The sequence below is a fragment of the Molothrus ater genome, chromosome Z, assembly GCF_012460135.2.
Source record: "Molothrus ater isolate BHLD 08-10-18 breed brown headed cowbird chromosome Z, BPBGC_Mater_1.1, whole genome shotgun sequence".
Taxonomy (NCBI): Eukaryota; Metazoa; Chordata; class Aves; order Passeriformes; family Icteridae; genus Molothrus; species Molothrus ater.
This window is the reverse complement of record NC_050511.2, coordinates 69,377,112-69,396,523: the sequence shown is the minus strand read 5'-3', so window position 1 is coordinate 69,396,523 and position 19,412 is coordinate 69,377,112. Positions and strand designations below refer to the sequence as shown.

At 42.8% G+C, this 19,412-nt stretch overlaps 1 protein-coding gene across 1 annotated transcript in view; it reads left to right on the top strand.

Annotated features, from left to right (window-relative positions):
* MSH3 (mutS homolog 3) overlaps positions 1–19,412 on the top strand; it is a 96,951-nt gene that overhangs the window by 40,512 nt on the left and 37,027 nt on the right. Inside the window, exons 11-13 of the mRNA XM_036403646.1 lie at positions 3,535–3,619; positions 4,195–4,304; positions 15,090–15,222. Of these exons, the coding sequence (XP_036259539.1) occupies positions 3,535–3,619; positions 4,195–4,304; positions 15,090–15,222 (328 nt within the window). The remainder of the gene's footprint in view (positions 1–3,534; positions 3,620–4,194; positions 4,305–15,089; positions 15,223–19,412) is intronic.

The window sequence follows — 19,412 nt, the reverse complement described above, 5'->3', positions numbered from 1 at the left end:
CAATTTTGTTTGAAAAAATCCTCATTGGCATAGCAGTTGCTGAGGAAATGTGTCATGGTGTGTTTCAGTTTTACCTCTGTGTTTTTCAGCATGTTGGATATGGAGGAGAGAGACTTTGTAGATAGTGGTTTGTAAGTTTTGAACAGTGATGGATGAACTTCAAGAAATCATACACAAAACAAAAAGGGATTCAGATCAAAAGATCTAGCCCTGTGGAAATACTCACTAATGAGTTTAAACCTGGTTAATTAAACACAAAACATAGTCTTGGGCTTGTCATCCTTTGCTACACAGATTGTGGTAAATGTCTTTGGTATGGAACCTAAGGAAAATTAGTCCTTCTGAAAAATGGAGAGACTTGTTTTTACTTCTTAAAGCTTTTAGGGATTCCTGCATTTATTGTCTGTGTAAGTTTATTCAGTGGTTTATTCACCGCTAGAGATCTCAAAGACAAAGACCCTGGAGCTCTGTAAAAGGTAATTGAGCAAAGAAAATCTTTTGCTTTCAGGGTGCCTTGCAGCTTCACTCAGAAGCATTAGAGATTTGGAAAATTAAAGTAGTTGAAAGTTCCCGATCTAAATAACATGCATTCACTTAGGCTGAGATACCAAGTATGAAATTACACGTATTATCTCCTGTGGAGAAAATAAGGGATACAGCACATTAAAACCACCTTTCACTGCAAGCTTCTCGAGAGGCAAAATCTCAGAATCCCAGACTGGCTGGGATCAGAAGGGGCTTTCAAGCTTCTCCAGTGCCAGCCCTGCCATGGCAGGGACACCTCCCACTGTCCCCAGTGCCCAGCCTGGCCTTGGGCACTGCCAGGGATGCAGGGCCTGCCCACCCTGCCAGGGAACAATTCCTTCATGAAACTGAGTCTCTCCTACCTTAGTTTAAGGCTGTTCCCCCTTGTCCTAACTGCCTGTGTAGAAAGTTGCTCTACTCTTTTTTATAAACCCCTTAAGTACTGAAAAAATGACAGAGATGATCCGGTTTCTCCAGTTACAATAATAACTCAAGTCTGGGGATGTGCTGAATCAGAACAGTAACCTTTTCATACTCATCATCGTGTGGTCCTGCTCTGAAAAAGTAATTTTACGGGCAGGAACCTCATTCTCATGAGCGTTCCCTGTAAGATTCCTAAATCTCCCTGGAAGCTTCTGTTTGTTTACTCTTTTCCTTCCTCTAAGCCCAGAGATGACTTGACCCTGCCTTGCCACGCTCCTGTTATGGACTTCCCAGCTGTGTCCATTGCTTTCCACGGGGTTTTGTGCTGCTGGGGTGCTCGGAGAGTTGCAGGGCTGTGCTTTGAAGCTGGGGGTCACAGTGTCACCTGCAGGAGGAGTTTTGGCCCCGTGGTGCTGTCCGGGGGATTTCTGGAAGGTCAGCAGTGCAGGGAGGGCTGGCAGCAGCACACCAGCACCTCACACCAGGCTTCTGCTGAGACCTCTGCTGCACGACCAGCCCTGACTTAATGGTTACCCACAACCTTCTCCTGCCATTTGGTCCCTAAATACCTTATAAAGAAAGTGTTTGGGTTTTTTTTTTTTTTCACATTTTTATCAAGTTCTCATCCCAAGCTAAGGGAAGATGAGTGGGTGGAAGCAAAACATGTTCTGTGCTGTGACATGTGGAATTGTTGGTTGGGCATATCCTGCAGTTGATCTTGGCTGTTACTCATGTACTCTAAACTCTCAATTACCACGATTAATAGCAGAGTGAGGTAACTCAGATAAAGGAAACACCTGGGTAACGTGAGACACACATAATTTATGCTGTGAAAACAACTTCAGCTTGTCTGATCTGCAAGAACTGTAAATACTCTGTGAAAGAAGAGTAAATCCACTGTGCAGTGGAGCAGAGTGAATTGTCTTCAGGTGCTCCTGAGCAGCCCTGCTGTGAGCAGAGTGTGTCCTGTGCTAGCTGCTCTAAAGCCAGGAGAGCTGTGGCAGCACCAGGACCAGGAAAATCCACAATCCTCAGGCTCTGATGTGACAGGAGCATCCTCCTGGCTTTGCAGAGCAGGTGGGAGGGCTTGGCTCTCACCCAGCTGGGTTTAAGAGACCAGAGGCTGGGCCAGTGGCAGACTGGGAAATTGCATTGGTCCTGGGTGCAGAAAGGTGCTTCTGGAGCAGCAGATGGGATTTGTTGTTTTATGCAGGGAGTGGGAGCCAGGCAGAAATCATTCCTAATTGATTTTTGCCAGCGTCAGCAGTTGTGACTGAGGAAAATAAAAAGAAGTATTGTTTTGTTGCTTACAATGTTGTGTAATTTGGAAAGTGTTGCTGGTTTTGCCTCCAGTGTTTTCTTTTGCTGGTCAACTTCCTTGGTTTCTGAAATAGCACACAAAGCAGAATAATTATGACTATGGGTACAGTTCTGAGTCAGCTGTACTTCCAAGCTGTCATTAAACTTCTTGAGGGCCCTCAGTTGAATCTGCTTTTTTTACAATTCTGTGGAAAATACTTCTAATTTGACCCATTATTTAGGAAAAAATTTGGTAGCAGGCCCAAGCACCTGCATATGACATAAATATATAAGATTAGTCTCTGAATATTTCATATTTCTGAAAGTTTTGGTTTTTAGTGTAGCAGCAATGCAGCTGTGTGTCTAAGAGGAAAAGGTAGGGCAATCAAGCACTTTTCCAGAGGGTTTAAAATGGAATGCACTGAAAAACTTTCTGTGGGTCAAAAAAGACAAGAAAACTGTTTTAAATCTTGCCCAGCAAGTGGTGGTGCTTAGTCTAGGACAGGGAAGAGTGTCCTAGATTCTGTGCAAAGGGCAGTCAGCAGGATGATTAACCCAGACAATCATGACTTGATTTGTCAGAAGCGTTTAGGGAGGATATTGCACTTCACAGTCCTGACTACTGAGTGTGTGCCTGAGACTGAAATGATTGTCAGGCCTAATGTGACTGCACAGCTAATACCAGCATTTTATTAATGGTGATGCTAAAGCAACACAGCCTTTGGGTTGGCCTCATCCAGTTCTGCTAAGGAGTATCAAAAAGTCAGGTAATTTTGGTTATTTCATATTAAACCAAAATAAAATATTTTCAGTTTCCCCTGTTTCTGTTTTCCTACATAATGGCACTTGCAGGCTGTTAAAATTTGCAGCAGTAATGGCAAAAAATATGTATTTTGATACAATATATTGATGATGAGTTGTGTCAAAAATTTGTTCCATTCTTGAAGTATTAATTGTTAGTCCTGTCAGTGCTAAATTCTAAACTGAATAAATTAACCACTTAGTGGAAAAGGGTTAGATAATAGGAGGGCTGGATTTTATTCAGAGCTCTGTCATTGTAGGAAATGGGGAAGTGAGTCTGAAATTTTATTTCCCCAAGCAGAAAGTTAAAAGAAGTTACTAGTGTTCAGTTCTTTAATTTATTTGAAGATATTTTAATTTCTTGCTTGACTTTTAAGAATTTATGTGCGAAGCTGTTGAATTCTCTAATGTGAAAAACCTGAGAGTGTTTTAGTGTTCTGCCCATGCCCAAATTTAAGATAAAACATCTGAAATTCCTCTCCCCAGCAATTTCAAACGGTTGTCCAGTGAAACTGAATACATGACAATTAATGGGACAACAATGAAAAATCTTGAAATTTTACAGAATCAGGTAAGGACAAATGTAACATTTTTTAATAAATGCTGAGATTTTCACAGCTGTTTGACTTACTTTTCCCAATGAAGTTCATCAGATTTGGCAATCTGACCCATAAGTCTTAAATTATTTCAAATGGGATCAGACTGAAGGGAGATAACATTTTCAGAAGCATAAATGAAGTTAATCTGTACTAGCTTTTAGTATGAGTTAGGAACTGTGCTGCACTTTGACTAACAAAGAACTTTCCTGAAAATTAATTTCTTCAGCAACTGCAGTTATGTCTGCAAGTAGAGCTTGTTTTTGTGCTCCTGCTCACAGCTTTATGCACAGACTTATTTTAACTCTTTATTTTTTTTGTCCTGGTAATTTCCTAAAAACCACTTTCTAGCCAAAGGAAAAGCATACTTAAGTATTCCACTACTGCTGGAGGTTGTTCATGTAAGGCATTGGTGATGAATGAAATTGATAAGGAACGTACAGTTGCCATGCCTTAAAGCCCAAGCACAATGTTTTGAATAATGTGAAGGTCCTCCCACTGCAAAACTGACAGACCAGGTGAAAATAATTAAGTTATTTTGTTATTTCAGACTGACATGAAAACAAAAGGAAGCCTGCTCTGGGTGCTGGATCACACTAAAACTTCGTTTGGACGTCGAAGGTTGAAGAAATGGGTGACCCAGCCCCTGCTGAAACTGAGGTGAGGTGGTTCCTTCTGCTGGGCTCAACCTCTGTTTTCTGCTTGTGACACTGAGAATGCTAAATGATTTTGTTTGTCCAGAGTACCTGGGATCCACAGCAGAGTGTGCTCAGCAAATGGCACAGTAACAGTGATGGGTGTTATATTGAGGTTTGCAGGAGTCAAACCACTCTTTTGGGCTCAGATAAAAAGTAATGGGTTTGGACCAAGTTAGAAGTTCCTCTGCAGGAATCAGAGTGGGCACCATTCTAATTCTGTACCCTTTTTCAGACAATGAATGAGGATGACCTGGGATTGGAGCTTGTTTTGTTCCTAAACTTGCCAATTAATGCTGGATGTCTTCCTTGCCTCACAAGTATTTACATTTACATGTACACAAATATTTACATTTAATGTGTTTAATTTCTTCTGAAGTAGCTGTGGGTAGTTTTGTTTTCCCTGTATATGATGTATTGCAGAGGAGAGGGTTCCTTTTTATTAATCCTATTAGTCCTGAAAGGTGATGATTATTTGGCCACTCCAGTGTTTTGACCTGTGCTTGATTTATCAGTGCTTTAGAAATGCTGTGTTTTGTAGCAGTACTATGCTGGTTCTCACTTATCTCAGATTTGAAATGGACTCCATCTTTTCTGATTTCTCTGGGCAGACTCGATTTGAGTGCTCTGGTTGAATGTGTGGTAAATGGCAGTGTTGGGTCCATGGGCTGCATTTGCCCACGGTTTGAGTTTTTGGATCCATTCATTTGAGTATGTGTTTCCTGAGCATTGTCAATGTAGAGTTCATTGAAGTTGTCACTTTGCTCCCTTCACTTGTAGCATACAGGAGATGATCTTTTGACTTGGTTATCCACAGTATTTTCCCCCTCTGTTTTACTGTTGAAAATAAATTAAGCAGTTTTAATGTTCATTACTTTTTGACAGGTTTAAATAGTGAGATACACCATTGTTTTAGCATCTTGCTGTTGTTGGTAATTTACAACTGTTTCTTCAGAAGCATTTTTTTTTCCTTGACCAAATCTAGTATGGTGAAGCACTGTACTGCTGTAGCATCACTGCTTAATTTGCTTATTAGCCTTTTTCTAATAAGTTAATTTCAGTGGCCCTTTTTTAAAATTTAAAAAAAATTCTTCGTATAATAGCTTTCATGCATCTTTCCCACTTCCAAAGGCTTTTGGTGTAACCATCCTAAACAGCATGGGAGTTAACCAGGGCATTGTGTCATGAAAAGCATTTAGGTGGAATTTCAGGGCTGCTTTGCAGGGATAAATGTAAATAAACCAGTTTTTATTTCCCTCCCTGCCCTGGAGACATGCCGGGTGTGTGTGTGCAGCTGTCAGTGGAGGGAGCCAGAGCACTGAGGATGGCCCTGGGCAGGAGCTGGCTGGGCTCCTCCCGGGGCTGGCCACAGCGAGTGACCACAGCGAGTGACCACAGCGAGTGACCACAGCCGTGGGGCAGCAGCAGCAGCTCAGCCACCCCTCCACAGGGGAATGGAGCTCCTCCTGCCACCCAGCACAGCAGGCAGAAACTGCTTCCCCAGCACTCCAGGCCCTCTTTGTTAACCAATAAATTTAGTTTAAATTCTCCCTTGTCTCAGTGCAGAACCAGCCTCACAGGTTTGTGGTTTTGTTTCCTCCTCTTAGCTCTCTCTCCTTCCTCCTTCTGCTTGGCATTTTCAGGCTGCTTTGGCTGGAGGTGATGGTGCTCCAGCCACTACTTGAGGCTAAAAAAGCTGTTTTGCTCTGTGTACTTCTCCCTTTTTGACTCTCAGGTTGTAATTTTACATAGTTAGTGCATCAGGCATCTGGCAATATTGTTCCCAGTAATGCACACAAATACACTCAGAGAACATTCCGTAATTGCAATTCACCTGTGCCTCCTGGAGTGACATTCTCAGAGGAAGTAAGGCTCCTGTACTGCATCTTTTCCAGTCAGTGAGTAGGTGTATCAAGAAGTGAGAGGGTGTAATTACTGCTTTATGCATTAGAGTTGAAAATCACTTGGGATGATGACTAAATTTCCTGTGAAGAAACCATACATTAGGGTGAATAAAGATGGAATGTGTACAGACTCATTTGGGCAAACTTGAAGATGCTCTCTAAATCATCAGTGATGCAATACATGTAGAGACAAGATGTACACATTTGGGAAAAAAAGAAATGGCAGAAAAAAGTTTAACCAAGAGGTCTGTAGTGTCAGTAGTCTCAGTTACTCACCTGGGTACACAAAGATAATGAGATAAGAGCGCATCAGTCTCTAGCAACTGAGGTTTTCAGGAGGAATGGGGAAGGTTGTTTTTCTGCAGAAGTGAGGTATTTGTGGGTTATAGAAGTGTTGTCTTACCTCCGAAGTCCAAGTTCCATGGAGTGCCTTTCCCACCTGGTGTCTGGAGGTGGACGAGAAGGGGAGGATGGTCTGGAGGGTTTGTGGGAGAGGGAAGGCTGCTGTCCCCACTCAGGCAATGGGGTGCCAGCAGGAAAGGGACCAGAGCAGCCAGGGGGCTCAGGACAGCTCTCAGCATCCAGGGTTGTGTGCAGTGCTGGAGTCTGAAATGCAGGGAGCTCTCAGAACTTTGGGTCTGTAAGCCAAAGCTTAGAATTAAACCCAGGATTTGATCTGAGACCTTGGGAAAGGCTCCCAAACTCAGGTGCTAGAAGTGAGAACGTGGATTTGTAGTTTAAAGCAGAGACACATTGAGCTAAGTAAAGGAAAGTTCAGAGTTTTAGAGTTTAAGATACAGAAAAGATAAAAGTAGTTACAGAGGTAAACAAGGAGATTAGAATGCAGTGCTGTAGGTTTGTAGGTCATAACATGATTGGCTAAGGAAGCTTACGCTGTCCATAAGACAAAATATTTAAGGATTGGGTCAAAAACATAAATATCCTTGTTGGCAGTGTCTTATTGGCCAATAAATCCTTAAAAACTCTTGTAACTGAGGGTCTTGTGACCTTCTGAGCCATGTGGTGAAGATGTGAGCTGAACTCACCTTTCCTGCCCGTGTAAAAGATAAGAAAAATAAACCACATCGTCATAAACAATTCAAAGATCCCATCTCAAATTCTTTCCAAAACTCCCCACAAGTGAATTATCACAGTGCCACAGTTACAAATAGTTTCTTTCCTAGTGGGAAGTAGATCTCAGAGCCCTTGAGGCTGATATCAAAGTCACGGCTTCTTCAGTACCTGCATGAGGAGGAGAAAGATAAGGTTCCCATGGGCCTGGCTGAGCAGACCCGGCTCTGGTTTTAATCTCTTGCTGTATTGTTTATTTTGGATGTTGTCCTGTACAGACACTGCCCTGCAGATGACCAATCTGAAACCTGACCTCTGCAGAATGTGTCCTTCCCTGTCTCTGTATTGTCCATGGTTACCCACTGCCTCCCTCATTCCTTTCCAGAATCTTCTTTACCTTTCCCTCCTTGCCCAGGTGTCAGGAGTGCTGATTGCCCATCTGCAGTGCAAATAAACAAATAAACACTGCTTCCTTTCCCTGGCTGAGCATTAATTTGTGTCTGTGCCTTGCTCAGATATTGATTCTTGCACAATTTCTTGGAAATCTGCTTTTTGGATGTATCAAATACACAGCCTTGTCAAGGTTGGCTGGAGTTGAACAAGAGAAGGGATTTCTGGTGCCAGGGAAGAGGGAGAGATCTTGCTGTGGAACTGGGGAGAACCTGGCTGCTCTTGGCCTCTGCTGCAAAAGTGCTTCCTTTGAGTTAAAAGGATTTCCAGTGCAAAATTTAAAAAGCTTAGGGGTGTGTGTGAGATAAACTGGAAAGGTGTGAGATGTGGACAAATGAGTTGGCACAGTAATCTCTCTCTTTGGGGTCTTCTCCACAGGTTTTTGAGGATTTCCATGATTGAAGTAGTTCAAGCAGACTGAGTGACCCACAAGTGCCTGGATTGTATTTCTTTAATATTCCTTTGTCTCTGTTGGATCTTTGGTGTTACATATGATGTGCCTGCATTTATTTGTAGCCAAGATCACCTGATCTTTTTTTAGTTAAAGTTGATGTTTAAGAAAGGAGAAAAGGAGTAAATTGTCAAGAAAGGAGAAAATTGCATCTGTTTAGACAGTTGCCAAAAACATGTCAACCTTTGCTTTGTGCTTCAGAGAAACCAAAATTTTAATTACCTCCCAAAAACTGTATTTCTGTTTTTTCCCCTGGGATTTCAGTATACTTTGTCCCCTGTTTCTTCCAGTTGTGGACAAGATGATGCTTTTACAATACTAAAGCCTTGTAGGATGGTATTGATGATTACTTTTAGTCTGAATGTGCTTTGTCCACAGGAGCTCAGAATGACTGGCAATGTAGCAAATTCAGAACTGCACAGTTCAGGACTACAGACAGTTCCAGATCTACTCCTGAAGAAGAGGAGGTGTAAATTGGCATTACTAGTGCAACATGACTTGGTTGGAGGATATATACTGTAGAACTGGGATGAGAAGGGTCCCCTTACAGTGAGATTGGCAATCACCTGTGTTTTGTAATATAAAATAATGTCTTGTTCTGCAGCTTCTCACTTTGAATGTATTGAGTGCTGCTTTATTTGTACTTCTATACACAAAGTATAATTCTGAAGGAAAGTCTTTCAAGTTTGACTTTGTCCTTGTTCTCGTAATTAAAATATCAGGGCAGTTAAACAAAGTGTCTAAATGTCCTTGTCCCATCTTTATTTTGGAGTTAAACTGGTTCCCATTTGATACCATCTTCATTCAGAGCAGGATTAGAAGATGTATTTTTTTTTTCCCCAGCAGTTATTTATGAATACAATCCACTGATCCTACAGCAGGGGCCAAATTTTCCTCCTAAGAATAACAATTTTATAGAATCAGTGCCAGTATAAAATGCACAAATGCAGGTTACAGCATATGCCTGAGATCTCAAAATTGTTGTAGGAAAGAAAAAGATTGCAGCATCATCACTTGTATTGATTCATTTTTGCTTAGCTGTGTTTTGGTCCCTTTGCTGTGTCTAATTCCTTATAAATGGAGCAATCAGGCATTCATTCATGTTGGCTAAAGTAGCTAATTGTTCCCTTTTTAGGCACAAATAGCTGAAATACGTTGTGTATGAACATAAACAAAAGTGTTTGATTGCCATTTGCATATTTTGGACATTCTTTTAACAGATGTGAAGCTGAAGTTTAGGGTGCTTATGTACTGCTGCTCAGTATGTGAGATCTATTCAAGGAGATTGTCCTCTCCTGTTGGACCTCTCTGGAGACATCAGGAGTTTTGGGAGTAAATTACTTAAAAAGCAAGTGAACACATCCAGAAGGATGCTTATTTTTTTTAGCTTTCACTTAAATTTCACTGCACTATTTATAGCTACTCTTGTTTGTACTATTTCATTGGTGCAAATGGATAAAATTCCAGGGGTCACAGCAAAATTTAACAAATTCATTCCATAACTGAGCCAGTTTCTAGCTCAGCCAGCACTTAGGGAGAAAGGCAGAGGTCAGGGGGGCATCCCAGAGCACCCAGGATGGGCAGGGGCTCGGGGTGAAGGGAAGGAGGCAGGGTCCACAGAAGGGCACAAATCTTCATTAGTAATTAGTAATCTTCATGAGTAATCTTCTGTGACCGTGTTCACAGGGGTCCCAGGCTGAGGGAAGAGACGAGGATCTGACTCCATGCTTCAGAAGGCTGATTTATTATTTTATGATATATATTACATTAAAACTATACTAAAAGAATAGAGGAAAGGATTTCATCAGAAGGCTGGCTAAGAATAGAATAGGAAATAAAGAATGATAACAAAGGTTTGTGGCTTGGGCCCTGTGTCCGAGCTAGCTGACTGTGATTGGCCATTAATTAGAAACAACGACATGAACCCAATCCCAGATGCACCTGTTGCATTCCACAGCAGCAGATAACCATTGTTTGCATTTTGCTCCTGAGGCCTCTCAGCTTCTCGGGAGGAAAAATCCTAAGGAAAGGGTTTTTCATAAAAGATGTCTGCGACGATCTTCATTACACACTTGGCAGGGAAATTGGTCTGTGAGTCCTGAGTGGGATGTGAGCACACAGCAGTGGGTTTGACCAGAGTGGAGAGAGAGGGAGGTGGATGAGAGGTGGGGAGAGGAGCAAAGGCAGAGAGGGGTCCCTGATGCTCCTGTCCTGAGCTCCCATGCAGCTGGTGGGGTGTCTGGGCCCGGGGGTGTCACACCTGGGCCCTCCTGCCTGCAGGGACCTGCTCGTGGTGACATCTCCTGCCTTGCAGAGCAGCTCCTGGCTCTCTGTGCAAAGCAGGCGAGGGAGGCAGAGTGCTCAGACCTGTCTGGACAGGGCTGTGGGGTGCTGCTGACCCTGCTGCTCCCTGACCCTGCTGCTGCGCTCTGCTGGCTCCTGTTTGTCCTGGAGAAGGGCATCCCTGCCCCTGCTCCAGCCCCAGCAGCCTTGGCTGGCTCTGCAGACTGTGCCTGTCACTGTCACCCCTGGCTGGCCCCAGGGCTTTATCTGCTTGTTCTTTGGGAGTGTCAGGAAAATTAACCCACAAACAGCAGAGGTTTATGTCCAAAAAGGACGCAGAGGAGTCCTTTACTTTATTCCAATAAAGGCAGAGGCCATGGGGCATCCCCTGGGGTCTCTCCCATTTTTGGATCACACAGCCTCCTTTTTATCCCAATTTCCCAGCCACATTTCCCTTCTCTCTTTCCCCATTTCTGAGGCACTTGAGAGGTTCAGACTTCCCAGAACACCTGATCCCAAAGATTTCCCTCTAATGTACAACCCTCCCTTTACATTTTTAATTCTCATGGAATTTAGGGGTTTTTCTTCCCCATTGTTTCTTTTATCTCTCAATGTCTAATTTCATTTCTCAGCAAACCCAAAGTTTATTTGTAAAGGCAAATCTCTTTTTCCATTCATCAATCAGTGGAATCCTTCCTGTTGTTTCGTTTCTCTCCCAGTGCTGGATTCATCCACCAGCAGACCCACAGCTTGTCTGGAAAGACAAATCCACCGTTCCTCTCAGAAGGACATCCTGAGCTTATGGACTGCACAGTGGTAATTCTACCTGGCCTTTGGTGGCATTAATTGCCTGTATGAAAGGGAGTGGTCTCAAGCACTGGGCACTCTGTACAATTTAACGTGGTCTTTAACTTGATCAGCTCATCCAAAGTCTGCCTGTCAGCTGTGGTCTGAGGGGAGGTCAGAAAAAGCCCCATAATACATAAGTGAGCAATTTAAATGGTACATTTTCATTCTTTACAGTGCTGCAGTTAGGAGGCTGTTAGGCTTTGATTTAGATTCCATACTCCATGGAAAGCAATGTTTGTTGTTTCATACCCTAATTACAGTTTTTTAAGGGGTTGAATTCCTGTGACTGACAGTTCTGCACATCACTGGTGTCCTAGAATGGATTTAATAAAATAATCCTAATTGTATACACTGTGGTTATGTCCTCAGCATGATCAATGAATTCATACTGTGTGCATTTAGCATAGGTTAAGAGATTTCTGATAAATTTATATTCATTTACCTTGTATTTAAATCATACCTTACATGAGTGAAAATGTCCTTAGTTCTTATACAGCAGTTACATTATCAATTTCACTTTCTTGAAATGTAAAGATATATTATCACATCTAAAAATGTCAGGTTTGCTTTGCTGCAGGAGAGACCAGCAGATCTCTGTTACCACACCAGCAATCCTGTTTAGGCTGCTCAGATGTTAATTCAGTGCAGTGCTTTTGTGTCTGCAGCCTTCTGCTTTGTCAAAATAATTTTTAGTTCAGGATTCAAACATCTTCTTCGCATTTTCCAATTTTCTGTATTGTTCACTATTTGGCAGCAGAATAATGCAGGGGAGTATCTCATTATTTCATTTTAAGTAGTTCTTTTAAATGACTGCAATAACAATTCTGCCGTTAGATTTTGTTATGTTTAAATACAATGAAAAGTGATTTTAGTACTGTATTAATGATGCTATTCTTAGATGGAGGGTATGGCAGAAGTAAGAGTATTGCTTTTAGTCAACTGAATTATGTTACATTATTCCACAGAAGATTGCTTGGAAAATTGGATAAAGCTCAGATTGCTGACATGGTTTATACAGATGAGAAAGAGCAGGCTAATATTGCACCTCAGTGCAGCATGAAGTAGTAGCCAGTTCAGCTGGCTGTTGGATTTCTTTGCATAATGTTAGATCCAGGTTTTCTGGTGGTGGAATTCTTTTCCAGACCACTCAGAGGCTGGCAGCCCCAAACTGTGCAGTGCAGAACAAATTCCTTCTGAGATGGCTCAGCAACTGCTCAGTGCAATACATATATTTATACACTGGCGCTCAATAAAATGTTTGTTAATTTAAATATTTATGTATTAAATATCTAAATATTTGACGTTTAAAAGCATACTTTGAAATTCATCATCTGTTTTTATGGTGCCTCAGCCAGTCCTTCCTTCCTGATGGGTATATGGTGTTTTAGGCAATTCTTAGCTGTACTTTCTGAATTTTGAAATAGGAATCCCAGTGGGATTTCTTTACAGGTGGAAAAAAATGGGTCACTTGGTACTGAATGCCATTTTCCTGACCCTTTCTTATTTGTGGGATTAAAGCAGAAAACCTGTGTGGATGCTTAGTTTTAGATTACTGGAGCTCCACTAACACAGCCATATGTGAGGATGATTAAAGTGCAGATTAAGCTTTGGAGGGATGAGTTTTTCAAATATCTGCATCTATTTTACATATTACTGCCAGTTTCCAGTTTCCAGTTGGCCACATAGTAATAATGCTGTTTAAATTAACTAACAGAGTTCTGCTGCTTACAGTGCCTCTAATAATGAAAAATAAAGGTTTTTATCTTCTTTAAGGTACATCTGTGTATAATTTAACAGTTCAGTACTCCCTCATGTGGAGGAGAGGTGTTCCAGGGTTTCATGTACAGCACACATCAGTAATTCTCCATGAAAATGGGATTGTGGGTGGTGACACTGACCCTGCAGAAAGTCACTGCAGTGCCACCATGATATTTTCTGAAAAATCCTCTTTGCCCAGGATCTTCTCCTGGGAAGCTGAGAAGCCTCAGAAAAGAATGTAAGCAATAATGATCTGGTTGCTTCAGAATGTGGTCTGGACATTGTTTACCAACAGGTGCATGTTTGATTGGTTCCATGTGAATTGTTTTAATTTAATGACCAATCACAGCCAGCTGTGTTGGACTCTCTGAGTCAGTCGTGAGCTTTCGTTATCATTCCTGTTAAGCCTTCCGATGTATCCTTTCTTTTTCTTTAGTGTAGAGTAGAATAGAACAGAATAGAATGGAACAGAATAGTTCAGCCTTCAGAGAACATGGAGTCAGATTCTCATCTCTCGCCTCATCCTGGGGAGCCCACAGCACCACGGTGCAGCTGTTTGGTGGCATTGTGTGCTCGGGGTGCTCTGTGGCTCTGCCGCTGGTGCCAGCCCTGCTCAGGCTCCTCCCTGTGACCCTGCTGTCAGTGGGAGCTGCTTCCAAGGTGCCTGGCTGCCCACAGGAATGGGGGAGATTTGTAAAATGTGCTCTTAGATTTGTGTTTAGCTGAGAGCACGCCCAGGCATGATTTCCCCTTTCACATGAAGTGCAATAAAATTTCAAGGACTCTCAGATTCAGCTGTCTTCAGGGCCAGGGGTCTCTGGCTGCTGGACTTTTGTAATGTCTGCAACCTCTGGAGGTGCCTGATTTCTTTGATTTCCTCATGGACGCTATTTATGAGCAGACACACTGGCAGCTGGCCTGAAACCTCTGCAGTAAAAGCCACGGGCAAGGCAGGCAGTCTTCCAAAAATGTTAAATTTGGATTGCATCCTTAGTTCCCATCCCTCAGTGCTGGCTGAGCTCTGAGCATCTCGCTGGTCCCTGGGATCGTGGGCTGGGCTGCTTTTGCACACGCTTGTCTGGGATGTGGAGTGTGTGCATCAAGGGACTGATTTCTCCTTGAACTGCCTGGGTGGGTGGGCTCTGGGTACACCCGTGGACCCCCACTCTCAGTACCTCTCTAAGAAGCTGCAGGAAGGGAATTTGGTTGCACAGAAAGCAGAAATGGAGTTACCTCTGCAATCTGCAGCCAGTCCATGGATATGTTGGAAGGATACAGTGGAGACTCTGTGGGAACTTGGGTGAAATTTGGTGATGGTTGTCCATTTCTGCAGCCCTTTGCTTTGCTTTTAAGAAAATGATTGTAAGGAACCTGCCAAGAACTATGGAATCACCTCTTCTCATTAAAAAAGTGTTTCCTCACTTCAGGAGGGTGTTTCTGTGACTTCAGTCCTGAAATAGGGAGATAAATGTTACAGGTTTTAGCAAAAAAAAAAAAAAAAAAAAAAAGTAGAAAAACCAATGCAATGCTGATCCAGGTAATTACCAGTCACTAGTCAGGGTCAGACAGGGGGGCAAAATGGTGAGGTTGTAATTGTACAACCTGCTGGGGTGAAGTGTGGTACTTGGGGTGCAGTGTGAGCTCCAAACCCTCTGCCCATCCTCCTGCACTGTCTGTGCATGTGGGGTGGAATACTCAGGGTTCAGTGCTGCTGCCACCAGGAACACGTGCAGAATTGGGCACTGAGGTGTCTTGTGAGCACAGGCAGGGCAGAATGAGCCCATGGCCAGGATCTGGCTTGCATTTGGAATGAAATCCCGAGATTTTCTGCATTCCTCAGTTCTTCTGCTACTCGTGAGAGGATGTGGCATTAGTCAAAGACTGAAACAAATCAACCCAAAGCAAACCACAGGAAGAGGTTCACTGCCTCCCCCTTCCCCTCAGAGAAACACAAGTTTTAATTATTGATCTTCTTCTTTTGCAGTGAAATAAATGCCCGGCTTGATGCTGTGTCTGAAATTCTGCTGTCAGAATCCAGCGTGTTTGGTCAGATTCAAAATCTTCTTTGTAAGCTGCCAGATTTAGAGAGAGGCCTCTGCAGTGTTTTCCACAAGAAGGTACACCCATCATTACACTAATTGATTGTTTTCTGAACAGCATCATTCTGTCTCAGTGTGCTTCCATTGGATTTGCATGTTTGTTTAAAAATGTTTTCTACTTAGCAGGACTGAGGCTGACCTATTAAAGGGATGTGAGTTTATAAAAATCAGATGTGGTGAAATCTTGCTTTGTGATTTTGATGTGCTGATAGAAGAAATGTCTGGGTAGGGTTCTGAAGCACATGCTTTGGACTGCTAATGATAACAGGCAAACATGTGCAGTACTCATGATTTAGTGTCTGCATTCAGGGAGGAGGGACGGTGCAATAGACCCCTTCTGCCTTGAACTGTTGTTTGCCTTTTAAACCAAAGCTTTGCGTTCCGTATGCTTATCTAAAACCACACGTGCAAGTGGAACCACTTGGCTGCTGCCAGCTTCTTTGCAGATGAACGTTGGTTTGCTTATAAATTCTCCAATTTGGACCTCAGGTCCACGTTTTAATAAGAGTCACTTATGAGGGATGAGGCACTGACAATTCTTAGTTGAAGCACAATAATGTGCCAGTGGCACCTGTGGAGTACATCATGTTCTTTCATTTCACTGCTCTACTTAGAGGTTTTGACAGGTTTTTTTCAATAAAGGAATAGGTGGGTAGAATGAGAGCAAAGTTGAAATTTTTTGGATGGTTCAGCATAATGTTTTCCCGTGTATGAAAAACTGAAACCCAGTTTTTATACAATTTTGCAAGACCTGCAGTGTTTGGCTCTTGGAAGGGCTAGTGTGTTTCAGGGAATGGATACAGACATCCAGCCATAAGGAAGGTTGTGAAAAGAGGAGTGTGCACCACTTTACCCATCCTCTGAAGTGTACCACATTCACGTGATAAAATTGTTGGGTTTCTTCACCCAAACAACTGCCCAGGAATTAGATAATTCACTTTTTAATGGTTTAACTCATTTCAGGTTTCATACACAGTACTGTTTCTAGGAATATATCTGCATTACACAATATCCTGGAACTGCTCTGCTGCTGCCCTGTGGGGTTTTTGCTTTGGTTTGGTTTTGTTTTATTTTCTCAATGTACTTATTTCTTCAGATGTCCCTCCCTGCTGTAGAGCTGCTATCCTTTCTCAGCTTTCAGCTCACTTTGAGGTGGAGCCATGCAGAGACTCTGGATTTTCGTGTGGTTTTTGGGCTGAGGTGACAATGCAGGTTGCCTGAACACCAGCCACTGCAGCATGAAGATGGGTTTAGTGAGTCAGATGTTGGGAAAAAGCTGCAGGAGAGGAGAAATGCTCCAGCAGACTCCCTAAAAAGAGTAAATGAGGGGGGAAAGCTCTAAGCACACACTTCTAATGTGATGGATTTGCTTCCCCTGGTAAAAGCCTGGGTTGTGCAGAGCACTCTGGAGAGCACCTGAAGCAGTGAGGACCTGTAGGGCTTTGAGGAGATGGCAGTGTCCCTGAGACACAGGGTCTGTTCCCAATAAAGAATCAAAGCAAACTCTGGGGAGCTGATTCTGAAGCATGGCTGGTGGATGTGGAGCCTGAAGAGAGGTCCCAGCAAAGCAGATATGTATCCAAGAACATGGGGTGGCTGGGTTTCATGGAGTTTTTTGTGTTCCCCCCCCAGAGAATGCTGCCATTTCAGTTCCTACTAGAGAACCCTTTCCAGCTCTGTTAATTCCAGATGTCCCACATGCTCAAAGTGAGGTTCAGTGCCATTTCATTCCATCACGGGATCCCAGACTCTGAACACTCTGATGGCTTCACCAATGGAATGTGCTTGTTAGTTCAGTGTCACCTGCAGGAAAAATGGGTGAATGTGACAAGCATTTCATCCTCCAGGCCCTTTATACTTCAATGAAGTCATTATTTGAGGAGGTGTGCTGTACAGGGAGAATCCGAAGCGTACAGAGATGGCTGGGGTGTCTCAGTCATTTCAAACATTGTTTGGAATGTTTTTTGCATTCAGGTCAGCCACTGCAGGAATTGTGTTGTGCACAGGCCTGTGCACCAGTAACCTCTGGAGAAGACAGAAGGAAATGAAGGCAAAGCAATGGTCTGCAAGGCAAAGCACCCTGATGGGAACACTTGTGGTCAAGGACATCACTGTCTGTTTTCCTGGTCTGAATTACTCCTTTTTTTTTTTTTTTTTTTTTTCTGAAAGCCTGCTAATAAGTTGTATCTGATAGCACAATTCAGGTTGGGAATTGTTAACCTGGCCCTTCACAAGTTCCCATTGCCTCAAACCACCAAATCCAGAATCTCCAAACCACCAGAATCAGTCCACTGTATCTGACTTACCCCAGGTCCGGCCACTCTGGAATTAGAACAGTGTTTTTACACTGGGAACGAGGTGTAGCCTTGGGGGTCACAGTTCAGCTGTGATTTTGTGCCAGCCTGGAAGAGGGCTGAGGGAGTGCTTAAGGAGGCAAGAGCACCATTGCCGTAGCCGTGGAGAGAGGAGTTGCTCCACTGGACTGGGTGGTGTTCTCGGTTTGTGCAGGTCCAGCCCTTGGCACCTCGCCAGGCAGGAATGCTCTCCACTGCCCACTTTCCTCCCTGTGGGAGAAGGAGGGTGGCTGGAGACGGAATGGGTGAACGCTTCTGGGCAGCACTCAGAGGCTGACTGCAGAGGAATCTGAGAGACGGGCAATTTTGAACTTTGACATTGAGTTTTGTCTCAGCTGGAGCAGAGTCACCTTAGCGGCAGAGGTGGTGCTCGGAGGAGAATCACCAAATCACCCAGCAGAGTTTGCACCACAGGCATTTCCTTCTGGCATCAGTGGGAACTACAAGTGGCAGAACCCTCCTTTTTATTGCCTCAGTTGAAGTGGAGACTTTTATTGCCTAGGAGTGTGGCAAAAGAGGGTCAGTGACGGATGTTTGAGCAGGTTTTACAACCAGTACAGAGTAAACATGCCATTTGCACTTTTAGAAATGTGTCCTGCAGGGCCAACCTGATGTTTCTTGCTGTTTTCATGCCTGTGTTTTCAGTGTGTTTCAGAAGATAAATATTTACACAGGCTCAACCATAAGTGTTTATCTTATTTGTACCCTTCCCTCAATAAACATTTGTTTTCCAACTAAAACACAGTCACCAAAGAAATTATCATAACAATTGGCCATTAGATCTACAAAACTGATTAAAGGGGAGCTTTTTACCTAAGGAGGGAGGGCAATATTCAAACCTTACTGTGGTATTTTCAGGGTCCCCTGTGGCAGGAAGGAAATGATGAATCGGACTCCATGTTCTCTGAAGGCTAATTTATTATTTTATGGTACTATATTATATTGGAGAATGCTATACTGAACTATACTAAAGAGTAGAGAAAGGACACTCACAGAATGCTTAACAAGACTTAATAATGAAAAACTCGTGGCTCTCCAGAGTCCAACACAGCTGGCTGTGATTGGCCATTAACTGAAAACAATTCAGCAGAATCCAATGAAACAATCACCAGTTGGATAAACAATCTCCAACCACATTCCAAAGCAGCAAACACAGGAGAAGCAGATGAGATTAAATTGTTTTTCTTTTTCTTCTCAGCTTCCCAGCAGAAGAAATCCTGGGCAAGGGGATTTTTCCAGAAAATAAGGCAGTGACATGACTTCAGCTTAAACATACCTTGAATTTTTACTTTTTCTTTTTCTTACTATGGTGATATCATGCACATCTTGCTTATACTACACTTTTAATCTTTTAAAGAGTCTGCATCACAGATATTTTTAGGTTTGCAGTGCTAAATGCTGATTTGAGCAAACTGTTCCCTGTTAAGCTGATTAATATAAAGTCATAACAAGGGGACTTAATAATCTTAAAATTAAATACCTCATTTCTCCCAAACCAAAGTCTGCTCCCTATGCTAAAGAGATAAAGGTGGGAATTACAATTTGAAAGGAGTGATAAATGTATATTGCATTTAGACACCCATATTTTTTTAAATTTGAAATCTTTTAACTTGGAGTTAAAAGTGGTTAGTGGCTGTTGGCTGTGGGTCTCTGTTGGAAACAATTTCAGTAATGCAAACAGGGCTGAATTGCTGTCAGTGTTGCTGAGAGGGTGTTAGATCTCTGTGATCTTTCCTGCATCCATTTTCAGGACAGTTTGATAAACTGCTGGTTGAAGCTATTGCTTGGCATCACTGTCAACTCTGAGGTTATTTCTCCAGTGCCAGAGAAGTTATGGCTATCATTGCTGTCCTC